The following is a 21,350-nucleotide window of genomic DNA, read 5'->3' as shown; positions in this document are numbered from 1 at the left end:
GTTTTAAAGAAAAATTCTTCTGCACATACTAATTCTCATGAGTTACCGTATAGAATGAAATTTTCTCCAAGAAAAGATTGTGTCAAGAAAAGTTTTCATAACTTACAATCTTCTCCGGTGGCTATGAAGTTTAAACAAGTACCCGTTGTTACTTCTCCTCCACGAATATGTACCTTCTGCGAAAAAGGAAATCACTATGCTATCCATTGATTTATTAGAAATAAACGTGTTTCTGAACTCCACAAGTTGCTTCTTTCTACTGTGAATGGAGTAAATACTCAATCGACTACCGCGGTGAACCAAATGCCCACAGAAAACCAAAAGTCTTATAAACATGGATCTCTTCCTAGAAGTCGTCACAGATCACAGGTACATTTTAACCATTTAAACTCTTATGTTTTTAATGAATGTATTCTCCATGTTTATGCTTTTGGTAAATCTAAATCTAGAAAAAGGATTTCCATCTATTCTGATCCTCTTGAACCAATTTTAAGAAGTTCTAGATTTAGTCCTCAGAAAAAGCCTTCAGAAGGATATGCAGAACAAGCTATGCCGTATTCTTCTAAACTGAGGGATAATCAAAGAAGGAAGGCTAAACAAAAGCAATGGTCATTTAATGAGCTAAATGCTCATACTTGTGCGAATTAATCACAAGGTTGATATCTCACTCACCAAAAATCCTAGCTGTGTGAGAATTGAATAGGTATACTCTGTGCAAAGTAAATGTGATTATCTAGTTATTCTCTTATCGTTCTTAGATGGATAATCAGTCACATACTTTTACATGAGTATTTTATCATCTTTTTGTATTGCTTCTATTAGTTTTGTCTTGTCTTTCAAAAGCTTCATGCTTTGTGTTGGGTCCTCATAAGGGTACATATACGGTTTTGGATTTAGTCTCTTATTCCTACCGTTAAACCCTAATTCCCTCAAATTCATTGATATACCCTTCCTATTGTGTTAAAACTTTCACTCTAGGCTTCTTATCAATGGCTTCTTCTTCATGGGACTTGCCTGAAGACTTTGTTGATAATGGTATATACTTTGAGTTTGATAAAGAGAAGGGAACTCGTGTTGAAGTTGAAGGATCTTTTCCTCAATCTCCCGTTTCTTACTCAGATATTGGGGAGAAGATTCAATCTAAGGTGATCATTGATTCTCAGCAACTTTTTGGAACTATTAAGTGTCTTGATGTTGTAAGAGCTGAGTTGAAAAAGGTTAACTGTAACCTTGCTATGATGAAGAACCACGTGAAAGAACCTCTCAAAAAGGATGTTTCCTTAAGGGTTGATGATGTTGCTGTCTCTCATAAGGTCGATGATCACAAGACTCATGCGTTTCCAGAATAGTCCTTTTGATCCTTAGTGTCTGGGTTTTGGTCTAAGAGTCTGTTTTTGAGTTTAGATGCCTGGGATGTCTTCTTTTTGGATTAGTTGGAAGAATAACTAGTGATTTGAATAACGATGATTGTGACTACACATAACTATTTTTGTTTTCATCTTCTTATGTTATTTTTTAGGTTTATTGGTTACTAAATTCTAAAAATATTTGGAGGATGACGTTATTGCAATATTGATCTTTATGATTTTGTGATATTGCAATATTTTTATGGGATATGTATTGTTTGCGTCCGTGAATTCGAAGGTCCCATATTGCGGTCAAAAGTAAGTCGTTCATGAATTAGTATTCGTATTGATGAAAGGACGAATGGACTTTTGACAAATACAAAAGTTATGCCTATGCAATCATGTATTTGATGGAAAATAGGATAAAATCTTTTGATTCGACAAGGATAAAGTCTATTATATCGTTATGATGGAAAATATAATAGATCCTTGTATGTTATCCACGGTATTGATCTTCATTGATCCATTTTGTTATGTATTATTGTGAAGGCTCCATTGTGTATCTTATGTTGAGCACGATACAACTAAGTCGATTTTTCTTATTGGCTTGTTGGTTGTTCCATAAGATGCTATATGTCGAGCATTAGGAACTAAATTAATCAACCAGTTTGGTTATTTAGTTTGTACTCCATAAGCTTTCTTTCTTATATCGAGTACATGTACGGTTAAGGTTGTCATATTCTATGATGAACTTAGTCGGGGTTACATAAGTTCTCTTATGTTGAGCCCAAAAATAATTAAATTGATTATTTCGGTGATTAGTCTGGTTGTTTGTTTTTCAATTAGATTAATTATAGGTTCTCTTGTAATTAATCTAGTTGAGTTTTCATATATTCCACAATTGTTATGAGTATATGAACGGCTATACTAATCATGTTCTATTGGTTGATGTAGTCGTGTATTCCGTAAGGTTTTCCTTATGTTGAGTATGTGAACGATTAAGTTAGTCATCTCCGTATGATTACATTAGTCGTAGCTCCGTAAGTTTACTTATGTTGAGCACTTTCAATTAAATTGATCACTTTTGTGGTTTAATTTAGTTGCGTATTCCAATTGAATTAATCATGGGTTTACTTGTGATTAATTTGGTTGAGTTTTTGGATATAGAAAATCATTCCTATGATTTTTGGTGTCCAATTAAAAATCCTTCTTTTCTTTCGAAATTAAGGTCGCTCTTGTTGTTCTCTCGGGAATGACATCAAATGGGGGAGAGTTCTTTTGAACTTGTGATTAATGGTAATATCTTGCGGGGTGTGCGGCTGTGGAATTTTATAGGAGTTATCTTGTATCTTAAAACTCCTTGATGAATTCATTTAGCTTCGACTTTATGGTTGCATCTAAATTAAGTTGGTATGTATTTTTCTTTTAGTCTATGAAATGTCTCTTGTGGAAATTTCATTATGATCCCGTTCTTGTACCTTTGCCAATTTTATTGACAAAAAGGGGGAGAAATATTGTAGTTCACACTACAAATACATATGGTTTTCGGATCATTATGTAAGGGGGAGTGGTTTCCATGATCGATATGGAGTATTGAAAAAGGCGGAGTGATACATATCACCGTAGTACTATTGTTAAAGTCGTGATACAATTGGGCTTTGATGTTTCATAATAATACTATGACACTGTTTAATAATGATCGAGAATCTCGATTTCTCTCATTGTTATAGGTATAGATCTTCAACAACGGTGATCCTAAACTTACAACCTTTGGGATCATTGGAGTACTTGGAAGGACGAAGATTTCAGGGAACGTTGAAGATTAGACTATGGAATAGGAGCCACTTAAGTTTATCTTTTTTGTATTCCATATGTATTAATAGTTTTGTCACTAAAATTGACAAAGGGGGAGATTGTTAGAGCATAGCTCGGTCAACCTCGCATGCGTTGCTATCTCAAGCATATTTGTCAATGTTAGTGATCAAAACTATGAGTCTTGATTTCTAGCCTACATAGCTAAGTCTCGGACTAGGATAGAGAAGTGTAGTTGAGCTCAAGGACTTCATGGCGATTCATCATACAACGGCGAAGATCTATACAAGGAACCGTGGAACTTAATCAACAAAAAGGTATGTGGAGACTTGAACTTATCTGTCACTCAAAAGTCTATCTATTCTATCTCCTACTTCTTATGAGACAAAAGTCGTATGCTATATAGACTAGATTATACACACTTAACATTTCGAGATGAGCATTCATTGCTTATCTTTTATCTCAAAATCGTGTGTTGGTAAAGCGTTTCACTTTGATCAAGTTTATCTTCACCTAGTGACGAAAGGTATGAAAAGTTTCAATCACTTTGAGAATTGCTCTGACGTGAATCGGTTTGTGAATAACAGCTACATAACGTCCTTTGAGAATGTCTCAATGATTGAAATGAGAGTTTAGATTACATAACCATGTATTCCTTGAACCAAAGTTTTCGAACTTTTTTGATCAAGAGAAATCGGGAGGATTGTGGAATTGGCTTGCCAAGTCCGCAAACCCGGTCCGCAGACTCAGTCCGCGAACTGTCGGAAGTTCTCGACCGAGAATTTATGCTGGATTTTCCAAAACTCGTTTGTGTGCTTAGTCCGCGAACTCAGTCCGCGAACTGGCGGAAGTTCTCTTTCCGAGAATTTCTACTGAGTTTGGAAAACTCAACCGATTAACTTAAGTCTGCGAACTTGTTTGTGAACTTAAGAGGTTATGATCTAAAGATGTGTTCTGAACAAGAAACATTAAATTACTAAGGAATGCTTTATGCAAACCGTGGTTATAATGTTCATGAGACGATTCAATCGAATCGAATCATCTTTGTTTCAATTGTGTCTTGTGTAGTTAAGTAAGATCTCATGGCAATTGAACAACTCTTTAACTAGTTCACTTGATTCAATTGAACTAGTTATGGTGAAGAAGAACAAGGTTAATATGAAATGCTCATATGGTTAACCTTTTGGGTTACTACGTTGAACCAACATACACGTACACGTTTGGGCATGGTTTTCACGAACCCAGTAAACGTGTACCCAAGTGTGTGTGACAAGCTAAGTTTTCGATCTAACGGTTGAGAAATATTAGCTTGAATCTAAATCAGGTTTTCATCTAACGGTGAATAAGGATTGCTTTGTAACTAAGGCAAAACCCTGATTTGAAGGCTATATAAAGGAGACATCTAGCATTGAGCAAACCTAATCCCCACATGTTTGTGTGCTACTAGTGCGCTTGCTAGAGTCGATCTCCATTAACCTTTGATTTTCTTCTCTAAAATCAGGTTAACGACTTAAAGACTTCATTGGGATTGTGAAGCCAGACCGATACTACTTTATCGTAGTTGTGTGATCTGATCTTGCATCTTCTATTGTACGATTACAATCGATTGATTGGCTTGAGATCGTGAGAGTTCTCCGACAGGCAAGATAAAGAAGTCACAAACATCTTCGTCTCACTATTTGTGATTCCTCAACAATCCGCTTGTGTAGTCAGGAAGGATTGTGGAGAGGTGATTGATTAATCTAGTCTGTTCTTCGGGAATATAAGACCAAATCATCAATTGGTTCCTGTTCACCTTGATTTTATATCTTAAGATGGAACAAAACCTAGGATTTATCTGTGGGAGACAGATTTATCCTTTGATAGACTTTTCTGTGTGAGATAGATCTGTTTATTTCCAAGTTTGTGATTTTGGGTTACAATAACTCTTGATTGTGGGTGAGATCAGCTAAGGGAATCAAGTGCGCAATATCCTGCTGGGATCAGAGACGTAGGAGTTACAACTGTACCTTGTATCAGTAGGAGATTGATAGGGGTTCAACTATAGTCCAGTCCGAAGTTAGTTTGCAGTAGGCTAATGTCCGTAGCGGCTTAATACATTGTGTATTCAATCTGGCCTAGGTCCCGTGGTTTTTCTGCATTTGCGGTTTCCTTGTTAACAAATTTTCTGGTGTCTGTGTTATTTCTTTTCCGCATTATATTTTATATAATTGAAATAATACAAGTTGTGCGTTCGTGATCATCAATTGGAAATCCAACCTTTGGTTGTTGATTGATATTGATTGATCCTTGGACATTGGTCTTTGGTACCGTCCAAGTATTCCTTGTGTTTTGATTAGGACTCGCCGATTTCTTTTAGCTTGAGTAATATCAAATTCAAGAGAGAGATATTAACTCCTTGATATACTTTTATCTAGATTGAGTCTGACTGTCTAGTTGATTCTCTAGCAAAATATTTCGGAATTAGTCCATACAGATTGCTAAGCGAAATATTGGGTGGTGTTGTTAGACCCCGCTTTTTTAGAATCCACCACACCTACTGATTATTGTAGCATAACAGAAAAAGCAAAGGAACATGAAAAAATGAATTTGTGAATACAAATAAGACTAAACTTCCCAAAAAATGAAGGTAAAAGAAGAGGCTTTTTTTGTGCACCTTGTAACGCATCGTCCGACGCAGTCAAATCTCCTTCCATACTGCAATAAAACAAAGTTAACCTAAGACCATTGATAGGGAGATAAAAATAACTATGCATAAGGATAATGGATAAACCTACATGACGAGACTCCTTGCCACTTTGTTAAAACCTACAAAAGGAAGAAAGATATCTACAACCCTGAGTGAAGGTCCAATAATTGAAGATAAGATGAAAAAACACATTGGAGTTTAGCTGAGAAAAGCCATGAATCCGAGTATGTGGGTATTAGGGGTTTAATTAGTGTATTTTTGTAAGAATTCAACCGATGAATACTGGGTTCAGTTAATTAGTTGCCTATATTAATAACAATCTGTCTAGGATCATTTAATTGATTCAGATATGATTCGACAATCATCATAATATTCTGGGGAAATTTTCAGACACCAAAGAAATCTTTCGAATGATTTTTCGATATATTTTTCTAGAAATTCATCCAATGAACATACAACACTAGACTCATTTAATTAGTTGCTTTATATTAGCAGAAAATATGCATATGAGCGTTTAATTTATTGATAAGATATGAGTTAACAATCATCATATTTGTTTTATTATTTTATTTATTATAATAAGGGTTTATAATAAATTAGGGGTTTATTTTTATTATTTAATATTAATAAAGAATTTTATGAATATGGTTTGCTTAATAATATTATTATTTTAATAAAACTAATTATTTATTGGATAACAAATATTCTTTATTTTAATTATTACTATATTATTGGATAACGATTATTTCATGAAACTAGTTGGAAGCCTAATAAGCTAAGCTCCAACGACGTACTACCACATCAATCAAACAGGTTGCCGTGCTAGCCTACTAGCGAGCCTCATGAGAAACTAGCCAAGGGAGCGGAAGCGGATATGGGGCTGATTATGTCGCAAAGGGGACAAGCTAACTCTATCTTCCATGTCAAATCCTGCAAAACAAAAAATAGAAAATGAAAAATAAAAAATAATAGAAAAAAAAAGTTAGAAATATAATGTTAAGTGTTCAATATTTTAGGGTATACTTGTCTTTACAATAAAATAACAAAATTAAAATAGAAAATCATTTAAATCAAATTATATGGGTGCGTAGCTTCTGCTTTTTCAATTTTTAAAAGCAGTCATAAAATGAAAGTGAAAGCACTTTGAAATTTCTTTATCAAATACAATTTTTCGTAAAAAATTGTTACAAAGTGTTTATAGTTGAAAAAAACAAGCAAATCCCAAACGTGCACCAGATAAACACACTCACACAATACTTATGATATAGTGTAAACATAGTGTAAACATAGTGTAAACAAAGTGTAAACAGAGTGTAAACAAAGATGAAGGACCAAATGATCTCCTATAAATCACGGTCTCTCACTTCCCTCTTCACCAAACTCCAGTGATGAAGAAATCCGGGGAGGAAAGAGGAAATGGAAAGAAGAAAGTTGGCTCTACTACTGGTAAACTCGGGAATAAGGCTTGGACGTCGGAAGAGGGAAAAGCTCTTTCTGAAGGTATTGAAAAGTATGGGAAGGGAAAATGGAAGGAGATTAAACAGCTTTACTCGGATGCATTAAAAGACAGGACAGTCGTTGATATTAAAGTGAGAAACCCTAGATTTCTTGATGATTGATCTAACTTTCGATTTCGATTATGTTGAATATGTTTGATTTTGTATTAGTTGCATCAGAATCCTCGTCAATTTCTTGATTTCAGTTTTTGATTTAATCTGGTTTGTCATCTTCTCGTTCCTCCTCAGGATAAATATAGAAACATGACTACGCGAAGTGTGCTCCTGGGAAGGAACGAAAACGTGGAGCTAACATGGTATTTTGTGTTTTTTATTGTCGGTTCTTCTGATTGATCTATGAGTAACAATTTAACTTCCTGCTTAGGTATTATTTTGTAAGTTCAGTGAATACATTTGAAAACCGATTAGGAATCTTAATTATTTTAGGAATTAGTTTGTGTTTCCTTATTTGCTGTTTGCTTAAGATTCAAGTTAAGTTCTCTATATATGTTCACATAGTTAAGTTATCTTTTCATCGTTTTGGCCTTGAGATGAGAACAAAACACTTTAGAACAAATGGGATAGATGCTATCTGTGTGTGTGGATAGATCTGAAAACCTATAGGAACTAAAAGAATTGGTTGAGAGATTTTAATGGAATAACTTCACTATTTCCATGGTATGTAACATGAAGTCCTGTAATGAAAGCCAACAATAAGGTACAAAAAGTTCAACATTCAGATAAGAAAAACTAGGTAGATCATATATCTGATGAGAAATGTGGGGATGGTAGTTAGAGCTATATGATGTTACTGCATTAAGGAGCTCTGTGTTTACCATCATTTCACTGAAGATTGGTGTTGACAGCTACTCCGTGACAAGCAACTCGAGCCTTCGGTTGCCAGTCACTAGGTTTTGCTGCCCATTTCTTCAAATCTAACACTTCTGCTCCATCAAATTCAAAAGCCTGTAATAAATGACTTAAAAAAGTGCTCTAGGTTTGGTTAGTGAAGTTTTCTGACTATGCTCAAGTTTTAGTTTCCTTAGGAATTAAGGTTTTAAAGCTGGAACTGATTTGATAAAATTGCCCATGTTGCTCCATCAGAGTGTGTCCTGATTCGATAAAATTCAATCTCTTTGTAGTCTCAGCTCCCACTTTCTTATCCCTCAAAACAATGATGAGTATTTTTCTTTTTGATTGGTTGACTGTATGTGTAGTGTTCTAATTTTCTTTTACTTTCTTGTTATTATTCCTTCAGAGGAAGGGTCCCCTACCTAGAAGGGGTGATGGGAGAGACATACCAATACCACTGCCAGTTCTAGCAGATAAGGTAACAAGAAATTGCAGTTTGAACTCAGAGTAAAATTGCAAATTTTTTTCAGTTTGCATGCATGGTTGAAGAAGGCTAATTTATAGTTTCAGTTAGCCGGTAATAACAGGTTATATGTTACCTGCATAATGTTGAAAATGGCCCATGTTGCTCCATCAGAGTGTGTCCTGATTCGATAAAATTCAATCTCTTTGTAGTCCCAGCTCCCACTTGTGTATCCCTCAGTTAAAAACAGCTCTATGTGCCTTGCATCTAGTGTCTGCATTGTCCCTGTAAAAACATCAAAACAATGATGATTTTTCGTTTCGATCGGTTGACTGAATGTGAAGTGTTCTGATTTTCTTTTACTTCGTCGTTATTCCTTCAGAGGGAGGCTCCCCTACTTAGATGGGGTGGTGGGAGAGCAAGATCAATACCTGCACCAGGTCCAACAGATAAGGTAACAAATTTAGATATTCTATGCCTTAGTTTCATAACGAATTATAGTTCCTGCTTTTTGTTTTTTTTAATTTGTTGATTGAAGTTACTGCATAAGTAGGTAGTGCTTAAGGAGCCGTGTTTACTGTCATTAGGTTACTGCAAAGTAGATATTGCTTAAGAAGCTCTGTGTTTACTGTCATTTTGCTGAAGATTGCTGTTGACAGCTACTCCATGACTAGCAACTCGAGACTTTGAATAGTTTTGCTCCCCATTTCTTCAAATCTAACGCTTCTGCTCCATCAAATATAAACGATTTTGTCAAGTAAATGATTGAAAACGTACTTCCTCACTTGAGGGGTAAAACAACAGTGCTCCCTTTTTTCTTTTGCATACTATATAGAAGCGAAATGCTGATTATGGCCTACTGCTGTCAATAGGGTACTCTAGGTTTCGTTACTGAAGTTTTCTGGAGTTAGAAATCACTCCAGCGTAGTTTCAGTTCTGTTTTTCAGACGGAAGGATAACTGGTTTACATTCTGTTATTTTTTATGGAATTTTGATGTTTCTTTCTTAGATAATGGATTAGTATATGCATGTAAATTTGAAACCTTTTATGATATAAATAGATATGGTTCCAGTTTTTAAACCATACCAATATGTGCTCACAGGATCGTCTTCCCAGAACAGCTAGCCGTACTGACAATGGTAGAAGTATCCCTGGAATGAGTAGCCTAACCAGGTTATCAATTTTCGAGCTGCCAAGCTCATCTGAAGGCACTAATCCAGATCTTCGCCCTAGGAGTCTTCGTCATCATGCTACTCTTAATGCTAAAATTGATGCTGCCAGAGTTTCTGCCGCCAGGAAAGCTGCTGCTGCTGGTTCTAGCAGCATGTAAGTATTCTGTCCGTTGTTTAATAACACGTAGAGATGCTGGGATTAAGTCAGCTGATGTTAATTTTGCGCAGGGATGGGAATGATGAGAGTGTGCCTCCTGGTGCCGCTCCAACTGCTATTGTTTCTAGGTATGTGATTTAGAAATTCTGGGTACGATGTTTATGCATGTTATTAGAGTGGTCTTGACTTCTCTTATCTGACTATATTTGTGCAGCATCGGACCTCATGCTGCGGTTAATGCTAGAACTGATGAGAATGAGCAGAATAGAGAAAGTGTGCCTCTTGGTGCCATTCCAACTGCTATTGTTTCTAGGTATGTGATTTAGAAATTCTTAATACGATGTTTATGTATGTTATTAGAGTGGTCTTGACTTGTCTTAGAGCGTCCACAATGCTACGACCATACCAAAACCAAAAACCAGACCAAAAACTATAAATATTTGGGTTTGGGGGTGCTTGAACACAATGTTGCAGACTAAAATTATAATCAGGCGCACCTTAAATGTACGCCCATCACCTTCGTGCAACTTAAATGTACGCCTGAAACAGGCGCACCTTAAATGTACGCCCCATCACCACCCAATGATACAATTTGCGCCCAAGGGGGCGAACCTTTAAGTTACGCTTGATGGAAACGTACATTGCATCTACGCCTGTCTTCATACCACCTCCAAGCGTACATTTAATCTACGCCTGTCTTCATACCACCTCCAAGCGTACATTTAATCTACGCCTGTCTTCATACGCACTTTGAAATTCCGCCCCACTATATTTAGTTTTACTCCAGCTTCTCGCCCAAATTTACTCCTGTTTACACTCTCTCTCCAACTAAATATGGTTATACTCCAGCCCACTGTGATTGGATTTTCGACCAAATGTGGGTTTACTCCACTTTTTACTCGTCCACTGTGGACGCTCTTATCTGACTATATTTGTGCAGCATCGGACCTCATGCTGCGGTTAATGCTAGAACTGATGAGAATGAGCAGAATAGAGAAAGTGTGCCGTGCAATTCCAACTGCTATTGTTTCTAGGTATGTGATTTAGAAATTCTAAATACGATGTTTATGTATGTTATTAGAGTGGTCTTGACTTCTCTTATCTGACTATATTTGTGCAGCATCGGACCTCATGCTGCGGTTAATGCTAGAACTGATGCTGCTGCTGATGCTAGAACTGCTGGTTCTGGCAGCATGTAAGTATTCAGTCTGCTGTTTACTTAACATATACAAATGACTTGATCAAATCAAGTGACACTATTTATATTAATTTTGCGCAGGGATGTGCCTGAGCAGAATGGAGAAAGTGTGCCTGCCGCTCCAACTGTTACCTCTAGGTATGGTATATGAAATAATTCAATATTTATATGCAGGTTACTAGAATATAAGCTTGACGTTTGTCATATATGGCTATGTTTGTGCAGCACGTTTGTCTAACAAAGCAAAGACAGGACATGAGAAAATCGATCGTGGAGGTTCTTTCTGCTAGAAGGGCCGAGTAGGTTGGATTCCGATTGGTGATAATTACTAACTAGAGAGAACATAGTTACAATGTGTATACTTAGGTAGTTCGGTTGGTCAATCTAAATGTGTATACTTAGGCAGTTCGGTTGGTCAATCTAAAGTATCTTTCTTCCCAATATGGTCAAATCTAAATAGAGTGAATTTCACTATTTGGGTTATCCAAGATTCTTTTTATAAATCATATCCTTTTTTGCATTCATCATATCAGTGGATTGTACTTGTTGGGTTTTTGGGAAGTGAAGTCAGGACAAAAGAACTACACTGCTAATTCGTTAATCAGCCATCTAGTCTACAGTGGGAACTGACACTGGAAGCAAAAATGAGCACTTTTAATGACGCGTGGCCTTGCGATACAGAAAGGAGAAACATGTAGATTACTTAGATTGGGTACATCATTGCCTGCTTATTACCAAGTGCACAGTTGCTTTTTTGAATTAAGATACAGTGGCATATTTACAGAAACCCCATTTAAGTGCGCACACACAGCAACTTAAGCAAAAGTTTTCTGCAAACCCACACTTGAAGTTGCACAAACAGCAATGAGAACCAGGATAAAAGTTGCACAAACAGCAATAGACATGGTATCTTTTTCTATACCAATTAAAACTTGTTCTTGATGAATAAAGTAAAGACACAACGCGAATACATGTTTATGATGTTTTACAGGATGCTAAGCACATCAACCTCCTGTCATAGGAACTTAAACACGACTACTCAAACATGCCAGATTTCTTAGCACAAGATAATCAACAGATGAGAATAGCTTGTGGCTTCGAGTGGACACAAGGAAGCTAGTTTTGAGCACCAAGAAAAAAAGAAAAGAAAAAAGAACACGATTGGTAAGCAGACCGTAAGCAGACCCCCAAACTCGAAATTCGTCATCATCACCTACAGCACCTACTAATCTTACTTTATCACTGAGGTGGTCCACAGATCATCACGGAAGGTTGGAAGAAATCCACGACCAGCATAACGAAAAACCAGGTATGGGTAACTGAACCAAACGATAATGTTCCTTGCACTGCATCACAACTCCTCGCCTTTCAAACCGTCTGTCAAGGCACATGTCAATATGAAACCTGAATTCCAGATATATACAGACCACATGGTCCACATTGAAGTATTACACTTAAAAGAGAGAAGCACAAAGTAGGACTCAAAACAATGAAATAGCTTCTGGTATCTGCTACAATAACAAACCATTGGTTTCCCCGCATAATATAGAAGTGTAAAAACTAACTCAGCAGCCAAAATTCATGCATCTCAACCACAAGAACAGCAAGTTGTCCATATCTAAACATAACAAACCTTAGAAGTACGATCAAACCTAATTGACATGTGATTTCTCCACTTCAAATTTTGACTGAATTGTTTCCGGTTTCTGAGGCAACTAATAAGTTTTTAACAAACACATTCCATATATATATATTAGAAAGACAAGAATTCTACGAGATATCTCAAAAGGCAAAACTCTGTGATCGCTACCATCCTTTAACTAATCGATCTGAATAGACTCATAACCTGCTGCAGCATACTAGTAATTGCATTATCTATTCATCCTAAGCAAAAGTCTCCAAGAAGAAAACAAAATAGTTTCCATAGAAAGAAATACCTCAGATAACAGAATTTAAATAATAGTACAGAAGTTACCTAATAGAAAGCATGATGCTGTATTGATTCTCTTGCGGTAATCACCCATCCTGTAGGTAACGTATTCTTGTTTGATTCAAAAAACCGTTGAAACTCCTCAGTACCATCAAATTTAATTATTTCGCCCGCAGGAATAAAGGTTTTCAGAGAACGGATGTTTTCAACTTGAGTGTGCAGTTGATATTCCATGTACGGGCAATAAGATTTATCATCGCCACCAACACCACGTTCTGGAGGGAATCGTTTCATCTTAGCTTCAAAATTGAAACGACCTATCCAATTAGAGGAGCATGAGGATCTTACCACCTCGAGCCGTTCTGTTTGCAAATTGTAGAACTTAAGACATTTCCTATCGAACCAATACAGTAACACCTGATCAGAGAAACTCATTATGCGCGTAGGGAGGGTAGTAGGTGTAGCAGTAGCGGCGTCAAAGTAACAACAGAAGGGAGCTGGTGCCAAACCTAGCTGCTGAACTTGTACACCAAAAGTCTCCCCCTTGGCCCACACTTGCTTAACCTTGTCCTTCAATATATACAGCTGAACCGTAAAACTACAACGACAAACAAAACTATCCTGACGGCTTTGATCTATGTTGTTTCTCGTTGCCTTTTCAGACTGTGCAATACATAGATATCCTTTATGCTCCAGAAGATGATGTTCAACGACTAAAGTAGTTGTCGGGGTTTGGGTCAAATTACATTCGGCTGGGAGCCGAATGAATCGAATCTTCTCATTGTGAATGTCAAATGAGAGCAGCATATGACTCTTATTATTATTGTTATTATAATTATTTACCTCTTCATTTTCTACTACCATCCTCCAGAAAAGATCACCCCCGCAAAGGGTGGCTGGTGTACGGATATTTCCCGAAGCTCTTGTTACCATCCTCTTAGGAAAATAAGAAGAACCTGGCGGAGGTGAGATATCAGCAACACTGGTAACTATCTTTCTCCATGTTTTAGTTCCCAAAGTTAAGACGACAGATATAAACTCGTCATTGGCTCTTGAAGTAAAAACAATTACAACCTTATATTCTTGTGTTAATAAATCAAAACCAAAGCCATGGCACAGATACTTGCATCCCATTTCAGTGCAAGGATGTAAATAGGGGAGACTGAGTATTTCGCGCCTGGTCGGGTTAACAACAATCATTCCCCTCACAACAGCGAAATCCTCGTTGTACACTTTTGTAATACAGGCGAAACCATTGCAACAACCTACAAATTCAGACTTGTCTGGGGCAACTAAGTTCATTAAGAATCTATGTTGACAGTCTTCATCTAAAGTGAAAAAGCAAGTTTTTGCCCGATCGGAAAACTTTACATTAAGGAGACATATGAATAGTTTTAATTTGGTTTGATTTCGAATAAGGTGAAGCTCAGCAAACTTTTTATCATTATAAGTTTAAGTGTACCATAACTTACAAATGCAACTCCACTTGGCTAGAATCCGACCTGGTATTCTGGTGAGAATGTTATCGATTATTAAATCCTGGGGAAGATATGGAGGAAGCTGAGCATCATCATCACCGTCAATTTTCATCTTCTTCTGCTTAATCTTTTTCGAAATCATCACCACATAACTTACAAAATGTGAAATAAAAACCTCAACTTTATCTCGTTCGGATGGATGAGAGGTGGAGATTAGAAATTCGACTGATAATGAAATTTGGATTTGATGTATAAACTAATGGTTGGGTTATAATTAGATCACCAATTAAACTGGGGAAGAGGCTGCAGAAGAAGTGTGAAATAAAAACCTCAACTTTATCTCGTTCGAATGGATTGGAGGTGGAGATTGAAAAATCGACTGATCAATCTCATCATGAAATTTGGATTTGGAGCTATAAATTAATGATTTGATATCACCAACTGATTTGAGGAAGAAGCTGAAGCTGCAGAAGAAGTGTGAAATAAAAACCTCAACTTTATCTCGTTCGAATGGATTGGAGGTGGAGGTTGAAAATTCGATTGATCAACAGATCAATTTAATCACGAAATTTGGATTTGGAGCTATAAATTAATGGTTTGATAATAATTAGATCACCAATTAAGTTGGGGAAGAAGCTGAACTGAGGAAGAAGAAGAAACGAGTAACTAACCAAGTAAAATAACCTTTATATCCTTTTGCCCAATAACTTGCGGCTTATAACCAGTTACCAGAACACTCGCCAGTAACCCTCCAGAGTCTTCAGCAATCGGTCTACTTGCGTGGTTGTAGAATCTTAATTACTGAAATCAAAATACAATAGCACACCAAAACAAGAATTCAGAGCACCCATGGCCTAATACCCTTTATATACAACTGCTACTGACAATCAATTTCCTGACACAGTTCTGCCAAAGTCTAAATATAGAATTCCGCACTAATATAGGCAAACTTCTTACTGTAAGTTAATCCCAAGAATAAGCTAAATTCCTCATTCAGTTAGGAAACAACCATGCCCATCTTTCTTTGGGAATATTGTGCAGAATAATTCTAGTTCCTTTATGATTAAGCATGTCAAGAGAATTGAGCTTACCGCGCACAGCACACCACATTTAGAAATTAATCTTTGGGGGAACTTCCGGCTTCCAGATGAAAGAACTAGGAAACTTATAAACACCCCTCTTAGGCCACCAACTTTCAATACAAAGACTTGACTGGAAAAGTGCCTGTATTTCCATCTTCGTGTATCTGGTAGTGCATCTGGAGCTGGAGTAGAACCAATGACCAACAATAATTCAGCAAATTTTTTCAGATGCACTAGAGAAGGTAACTGACAAAGATTTTCTGCATTGCACCAACTGTCGTACCTGAGATGAATGTGCGCACATGAATGTAATATATAAGAGAAGAATTTTCACAAATCAATATTTAGTTTGTGCAATTGTTTTCCAGCATCAAACACCATGAGGAGAAGAAATTTTTCCCGGAACCCATTGAGAAGTGTTTGAACCATATGTATCAGCAATAATTCTGCGCCAAAGCTGAGATATTTTAACACCAAATCTCCAACACCACTTAGCCAACATGGCCAGATTCATTAACTTTAAATTCACAACTCCAAGAGCTTCCCTTTCTTTGGTTGCGCACGCCATTTTCCAATTGATAAGTTGTGAACTCTTACTTCCATGGTCCCAAAGGAAATTCCGCATTGTTTTTTCTTCTTCCAATTGCTCGATAACAGAAGAAGGAGCTTTTTAAACAACGAAAATTAGTACATAGGCAATGAGCTTAGAATACATTTCAGGAGAGCCAACTTACCACCCTTTGAAAGAGAAATTTGCTTCCAATAAGAGAAGTAGGCATCAAATCTTTCAATGACAGGAGTCCAAATATACTTAGAACTTTTTCTTCCTTGTATTGTTTTGATGCTATGGATGTTGACATTAGCTATGCAATAGTGCAGTTCGTAGTGTTAAGTTAACTATATTTATGATTATATAGCTTAAACATCGATTACGGAGACGTTTAAGGCACACTTACAAAATGCTATTGGAGAGGGAATGTTACATTAATTGATGTTAGTTATGTGACAGTGCAGTAGCTTTTTGGCTTCACAATAGAGGGGTTTTCCTATGAATCTCAAATGCTAGTGCCTCTTCATCATGCCCCCTATCCGGTTCATTTTGGGGTATGGTGTTTTGTCTTTTAACTGTTATATTTTTCATGTAAATATTAACATCAAATTTTGTCTGTATTCAATCAAACTATGCACCTGGTTAATGGAGTTCCCTTGACTTATATTTGGCTAAAGTGAATAACTGATGAGTATCCTGCCTGAAACAGTATATGTGCTTCTTGGATATTGCAACAAGTTTTCTGCAATATTAGGCTCGTCGAAAAACCCCTGCAAAGAAAACTAAATAGAAGGCATGCTGTTTGGGTGTTTTCTATTTCTCCTTGTTTGTTCCATATTTTGGCCTTGAACTTTGTTTTTTACTTGTGTTCGGGTTGCTACTGCAACCCCTCTCGTATGCGCTTCGGCGCTCCTTTTCTTGCATCTCTTTTTCATTTTCAATAAGATCAAAACCTTTTATTTCAAAAAAATAATATTAGGCTCGTCACACTGCTAATGATGCAATTTCTCCAGAGCTGTTTTGAGAGGAATGACCATCAGAAGAAGTGCATTTCCATCACTGAATGGATATCCTCTTGGTTTCTAGCTCCAGGGGTCAATAATTGTACCATGAATAATAAGTGGATATCAAAATTAATGGTTGGTTGCTGGCATAGCTAAATTGAATGCTTGTTATGATTATAAAACCAGTAATTTGGGTATTGCTTTCGTTTCAAGTGATTTTGCAGTTGATTGTGGAGGGATCAAAGGATCATTCTCAAATGGAGCATTGAATCCTGAAGAAGGAGAAAGTCTGGAGACAGGGAAGCTTTGAAGTGGGCAAAGTCTATGAACCTAAGTAAGGCGGAAAAGTTTATGTACCTCCAGATTCATCTCTGAACATAGTAGGGTGTAAATGGGTGTCCAGAGTCTACTTCTTTTCTCCCACACGAAATGCAAAACACAATTAAAAGCGCCACACTAACACTTTGAAACCAAAGGTTTGTTAAAATGAGAGGTTATTCCTTTACACATCACACCAAGATTACTCGCAATATATGCCCAAAAGCAAACACAACATAGAGAGAAACATTCACAGGCTGGGTGAATTTTAACAGATCAATGGAGAATCGGGGTGCTCGTCAGAACAGTAGAGTCCAGGCCGCTAAGTAAACCCCTGAGGTTTAAGAATCTGTCTTGCTTTTGACATTAATTCGTGATTAGTAACTCTACAATCACTCTCTGCTATAATGGTTTGAATAAAATTCCTAACTAATATAGGCAACAAGGCAAACTTCTTAAACTAAACCGAAATATAACTCAGATGCCAAAACAGTTGCCGGTATGAGATCCCAAATTATCTTGGCAGACCTTGTTAGCTGAGAAGAATTCCAAGAATCAGCTAAATTCCTCATTGAGTTAGGATACAACCATGACCATCTTTCTCTGCTATCTCATACAGGCCAATTCTTGATGTTTGGACTTAGGAACAAATTTCTTTTTTGAGTCTTAAAAAAGAGTGTCACATGTTATCTTTGCAAGGTTTATCTTTGCAAGATTTCTAGGCTTCCAACTCAAAACCAATTGTTTTTTTATTTTTATTCAACATATGACAAATTTTCCTAAATACCAGTTTTCGCAGATTGCAAAAGACGTGGTGCAAAAATCACTATGTAGTGTCCACATCTAATCAACGAAATGTCATAAAGTAAAAACATATTACACATTGATAGATCATCCCAGCTTTGCGCGTGCACAGTGAAGAGAGTACCTCATCCTCGTGCACCAAGAACTCCGCATCAACTGATTACTTCTTCCGGCGCTTTGCCTCAGCTTTAGTTTCGGCTGATGGTGAAACTGGTAATTTGTTCAGAGATCTTTGGACCTCATCTTTGGAGGAACAATCAGCACAGAGAAAGCGTCCTAAATTCTTCGCTTGAACAATGGTCATGCCAATACACGAAGGATGAAACCAATCCCTGCAATATCCCTCGCACTGCACCATGAGGTCATCCAGATTATAAGGCATCTCACATTTGAAATACACTGCAACTCTATCAGGAGCGAATTCACCAGTAGCAGCTTTATACTCAAATCTGCAGAAATAATCCTCAGTGCCAACATCCTTAATCTTACTATAGTTCTTGAATGAGTGAACATGCAGTACATTTTCCATCAATAGTAAGAGCACCTTTCAAAATGATCTGACAGAAACAACTCTTTTGATCCATGAAACGGCCTTCTTCCACCGATGGATTCTTCGGGTCGATAATACCATCGTACTTTAACCTTAACATTGTTGCGATTATCGGCTTCCATTTTCTCCACTTTTGCTACATATGGTGCTTTATTAGTTTCTGGAGGTCTCATCAGCACACAGTCTCCAGCTTTGATAACTTTGTTAGTTCCTTTAATGGTATAAGAATCCAAATCTCTCTTGCCTGGTCTAGTCTTTGCCATAGTTAGATTTTTCTCAAAGGTCTTTTTTTTTAGGGTTTGAGAGAAAGAGAGAGTAGATTTACTGAGTATCTGAAACCCTAGCTCGCTCTTTCCAACTTATGGGCGAGTTAGGGTCTAGTCAGCTCTGGTTGCCAAGTCAGCTCCTACTTATACATCTCACCCATAAGTTGTTTCATTCTGATAGGTCCAGAAATTGCATACTATCCCCATTAACAGTTTGAAACGTTTGTTATTACTATCCATTAAAATGAAAGCTTATTCCTTTACACACCACACCAAGATTACTCGCAATATATGCCCAAATGAAAGCAAACACAACACACAGAGAAACATTCACAAGCTGGGTGAATTTTAACAGATAAACGGAGAATCGACATGCTCGTCAGAACAGTAGAGTCCAGGCCGCTGAGTAAACCCCTGACGTTTAAGAATTTTTCTTGCTTTTGACACTAATTCATGATTAGTTACTCTACCATCACTCTCTGCTATTATGATTTGAATAGCATTACTGAGAGCTCCATAAGCATCATCAGCATTTCCAGATGGGTTTGCATCCGCCGAAGTTTGATCACTCTGGCATCCACTTACAAGGATCCCGCCATCAGGTAGTGTTTTCTTATTCGATCCAGCATAAGCTTCTTGTTTGCTGCCAATGTCTGTTTCCATTGCAGGTTTGGCGTAGTTGTCATCATTTTCGTCTAGTTTGTGCTTTAAAAATTCTTGAGCTAACAATCCAACCATTCCCATGAGTCCACCCTGGTCACCACTTTGGAGTTTTTCCAATATAACCTTCATGAATTTCTTCACCTTTGGGCTCGAATCTTCTCCGAATACATCGAACAATGTAGGACGAATCTTTCCAACATCAATGTCATCTTTGCCTGTTTTCTGTTTCAGGATTTCAATCAAAATTGATATAGGAAGTGATTTGTTCTTTACGGATTCATCCTCTTCTTCTTGCTCCTCTTCTCCTTCTTCTTCGTCTTCATCCCTATGGTGGCGTCTCCTAGGTAAATGAATGCCACGAGATTCCAAAGCATCGTTGACTTTCCGGTGCAAGAAATGCTTGAACCCAAATCCAGAACACTGTTCTTGATCACCTTTAGTACTTTCTCCAATCTGTTCTTTAGCTTCATCAATCAAACCTCCGCTGTGACACGAATCTGATACAATTGTTATCTTACAACCTTCTGGGACTTGATCCACATACTCCCTGAAATCATCATCTGTGAACAACATATAAAATGATCAAACAAATTAAAAGACTATAAAAAAACGGGTTGTATTTTTGATTGATTACCAGTGATAAGATTCATATCAGTAGGGACAATACATTCATCATAACCAGTATCATCATCTTCACCAGTTTCAGCAGGGAGACGAGTTCCATGACCACTGTAATGGAAGAACAAAACATCACCAGGTTCAGCAGATGTTATTAAATCCAATATTGCCTTTCTGATGTTCTTACCTGTTGGTTGAATGTAAGAATCATCAGTATCAATCAAAACGGTTATATCTTCTTCTGCAAATCCATATCTTTCTACAAGTGATTTATACATCCTTTTCACATCATTGATACATCCTTTGAGTTCTGCTTTTGTTCCTTGGTAATTGCATCCTACAAGAACTGCTCTTTTAGCCATGTCTAATGAATCTGATGATGATCTTGATTGTTTTTCCTTCTTTCTCTCAACAGTCAACTCAACGACCCTTTATCTCCTCCTCTAACTGGCAGTCTTCTTCTTCTTAGTAGCTTCTTCTTGGTGGAAGAGAAATAGTCCGAAGATTCTTTTTATTTTTACTTTTAAATTAAACAAAGAGGCACGCCTTCCACATTTCATTAAATTTTTTCGTACAATGTTCTTCATATTTGTGTCACATTTTACATTTAGGAATCAGAGGGTACTGGTCATTCTCATTTTCTGACAAAACAAAATCTCTGCTGTGATTCAGTAAGATGAAAATGGACCCATAAAAATAGTGCACAAGTTGAATATGTCAAGAATCTTGTATATTTGTCAGAGAATGAGTAATGCTGTCATGGAGAATGGAATTTTAAGCAATCGCATAATGCATCCTGAAATTTCTGTTCCATATATTTCTTAGAAAATGATGATGATTATCAAGAATTACATTTACGATACTAGAAATGCTAAACTTCATCAATTTTCCACTAGAAAAT

At 36.9% G+C, this 21,350-nt stretch overlaps 4 protein-coding genes across 6 annotated transcripts; 1 reads left to right on the top strand and 3 right to left on the bottom strand.

The window, feature by feature from the left end:
* Positions 1 to 7,242: 7,242 nt before the first annotated feature.
* Positions 7,243 to 11,710, top strand: LOC113278461. Of its 3 annotated transcripts, XR_003325526.1 has the most exons (10): positions 7,243 to 7,436; positions 7,593 to 7,660; positions 8,602 to 8,673; positions 9,041 to 9,112; positions 9,762 to 9,985; positions 10,060 to 10,116; positions 10,203 to 10,301; positions 10,929 to 11,022; positions 11,109 to 11,183; positions 11,268 to 11,324. XR_003325526.1 is itself a non-coding variant. In XM_026527291.1 (9 exons), exons 2-9 carry the CDS (start codon positions 7,658 to 7,660, stop codon positions 11,422 to 11,424), a joined length of 573 nt encoding a protein of 190 aa, XP_026383076.1. In that variant the 5' UTR covers positions 7,243 to 7,436; positions 7,593 to 7,657; the 3' UTR covers positions 11,425 to 11,710. The 3 variants fall into 3 exon arrangements, 1 of the variants encoding a protein (XP_026383076.1); XR_003325527.1 differs by lacking the exon at positions 10,203 to 10,301; XM_026527291.1 differs by lacking the exons at positions 10,203 to 10,301; positions 10,929 to 11,022 and adding an exon at positions 11,412 to 11,710.
* A 353-nt stretch (positions 11,711 to 12,063) lies between these two features.
* On the bottom strand, positions 12,064 to 15,314 carry LOC113284292. Its single transcript, XM_026533723.1, has 2 exons — positions 13,162 to 15,314; positions 12,064 to 12,563 (listed from the first exon to the last, which is right to left on the bottom strand). Exon 1 carries the CDS (start codon positions 14,416 to 14,418, stop codon positions 13,162 to 13,164), a length of 1,257 nt encoding a protein of 418 aa, XP_026389508.1. The 5' UTR covers positions 14,419 to 15,314; the 3' UTR covers positions 12,064 to 12,563.
* Positions 15,315 to 18,370: 3,056 nt separating this feature from the next.
* On the bottom strand, positions 18,371 to 19,265 carry LOC113284291 (chromatin remodeling protein EBS-like). Its single transcript, XM_026533722.1, is given in 3 exon segments — positions 18,371 to 18,869; positions 18,871 to 18,898; positions 18,900 to 19,265. Coding segments are annotated over 3 exon segments (651 nt in total). The 5' UTR covers positions 19,166 to 19,265; the 3' UTR covers positions 18,371 to 18,512.
* Positions 19,266 to 19,374: 109 nt separating this feature from the next.
* On the bottom strand, positions 19,375 to 20,922 carry LOC113284290 (metacaspase-4-like). The gene is made up of 2 exons (XM_026533720.1): positions 20,466 to 20,922; positions 19,375 to 20,391 (listed from the first exon to the last, which is right to left on the bottom strand). The coding sequence occupies exons 1-2, from the start codon at positions 20,809 to 20,811 to the stop codon at positions 19,517 to 19,519; spliced, it is 1,221 nt and encodes a 406-aa protein (XP_026389505.1). The 5' UTR covers positions 20,812 to 20,922; the 3' UTR covers positions 19,375 to 19,516.
* Between the last annotated feature and the right edge of the window lie 428 nt (positions 20,923 to 21,350).

The sequence above is a fragment of the Papaver somniferum genome, chromosome 5 (assembly GCF_003573695.1).
Source record: "Papaver somniferum cultivar HN1 chromosome 5, ASM357369v1, whole genome shotgun sequence".
NCBI classification, from domain to species: Eukaryota; Viridiplantae; Streptophyta; class Magnoliopsida; order Ranunculales; family Papaveraceae; genus Papaver; species Papaver somniferum.
This window is presented reverse-complemented; position numbering and strand designations above follow the sequence as displayed.

Excerpts from the sequence above, each read along its gene's own strand:
- LOC113278461 (XM_026527291.1), top strand. Across the intron at positions 8,674-9,040 it reads TGCCAGTTCTAGCAGATAAG|AGGGAGGCTCCCCTACTTAG; the intron begins GTAACAAGAAAT and ends TTATTCCTTCAG. Across the intron at positions 11,184-11,267 it reads ACTGCTGGTTCTGGCAGCAT|GGATGTGCCTGAGCAGAATG; the intron begins GTAAGTATTCAG and ends AATTTTGCGCAG.
- LOC113284292 (XM_026533723.1), bottom strand. The coding sequence starts at position 14,418 with ATGAACTTAGTTGCCCCAGACAAGTCTGAATTTGTAGGTTGTTGCAAT.
- LOC113284290 (XM_026533720.1), bottom strand. The coding sequence starts at position 20,811 with ATGGCTAAAAGAGCAGTTCTTGTAGGATGCAATTACCAAGGAACAAAA. Across the intron at positions 20,392-20,465 it reads TGATATGAATCTTATCACTG|ATGATGATTTCAGGGAGTAT; the intron begins GTAATCAATCAA and ends TGTTGTTCACAG.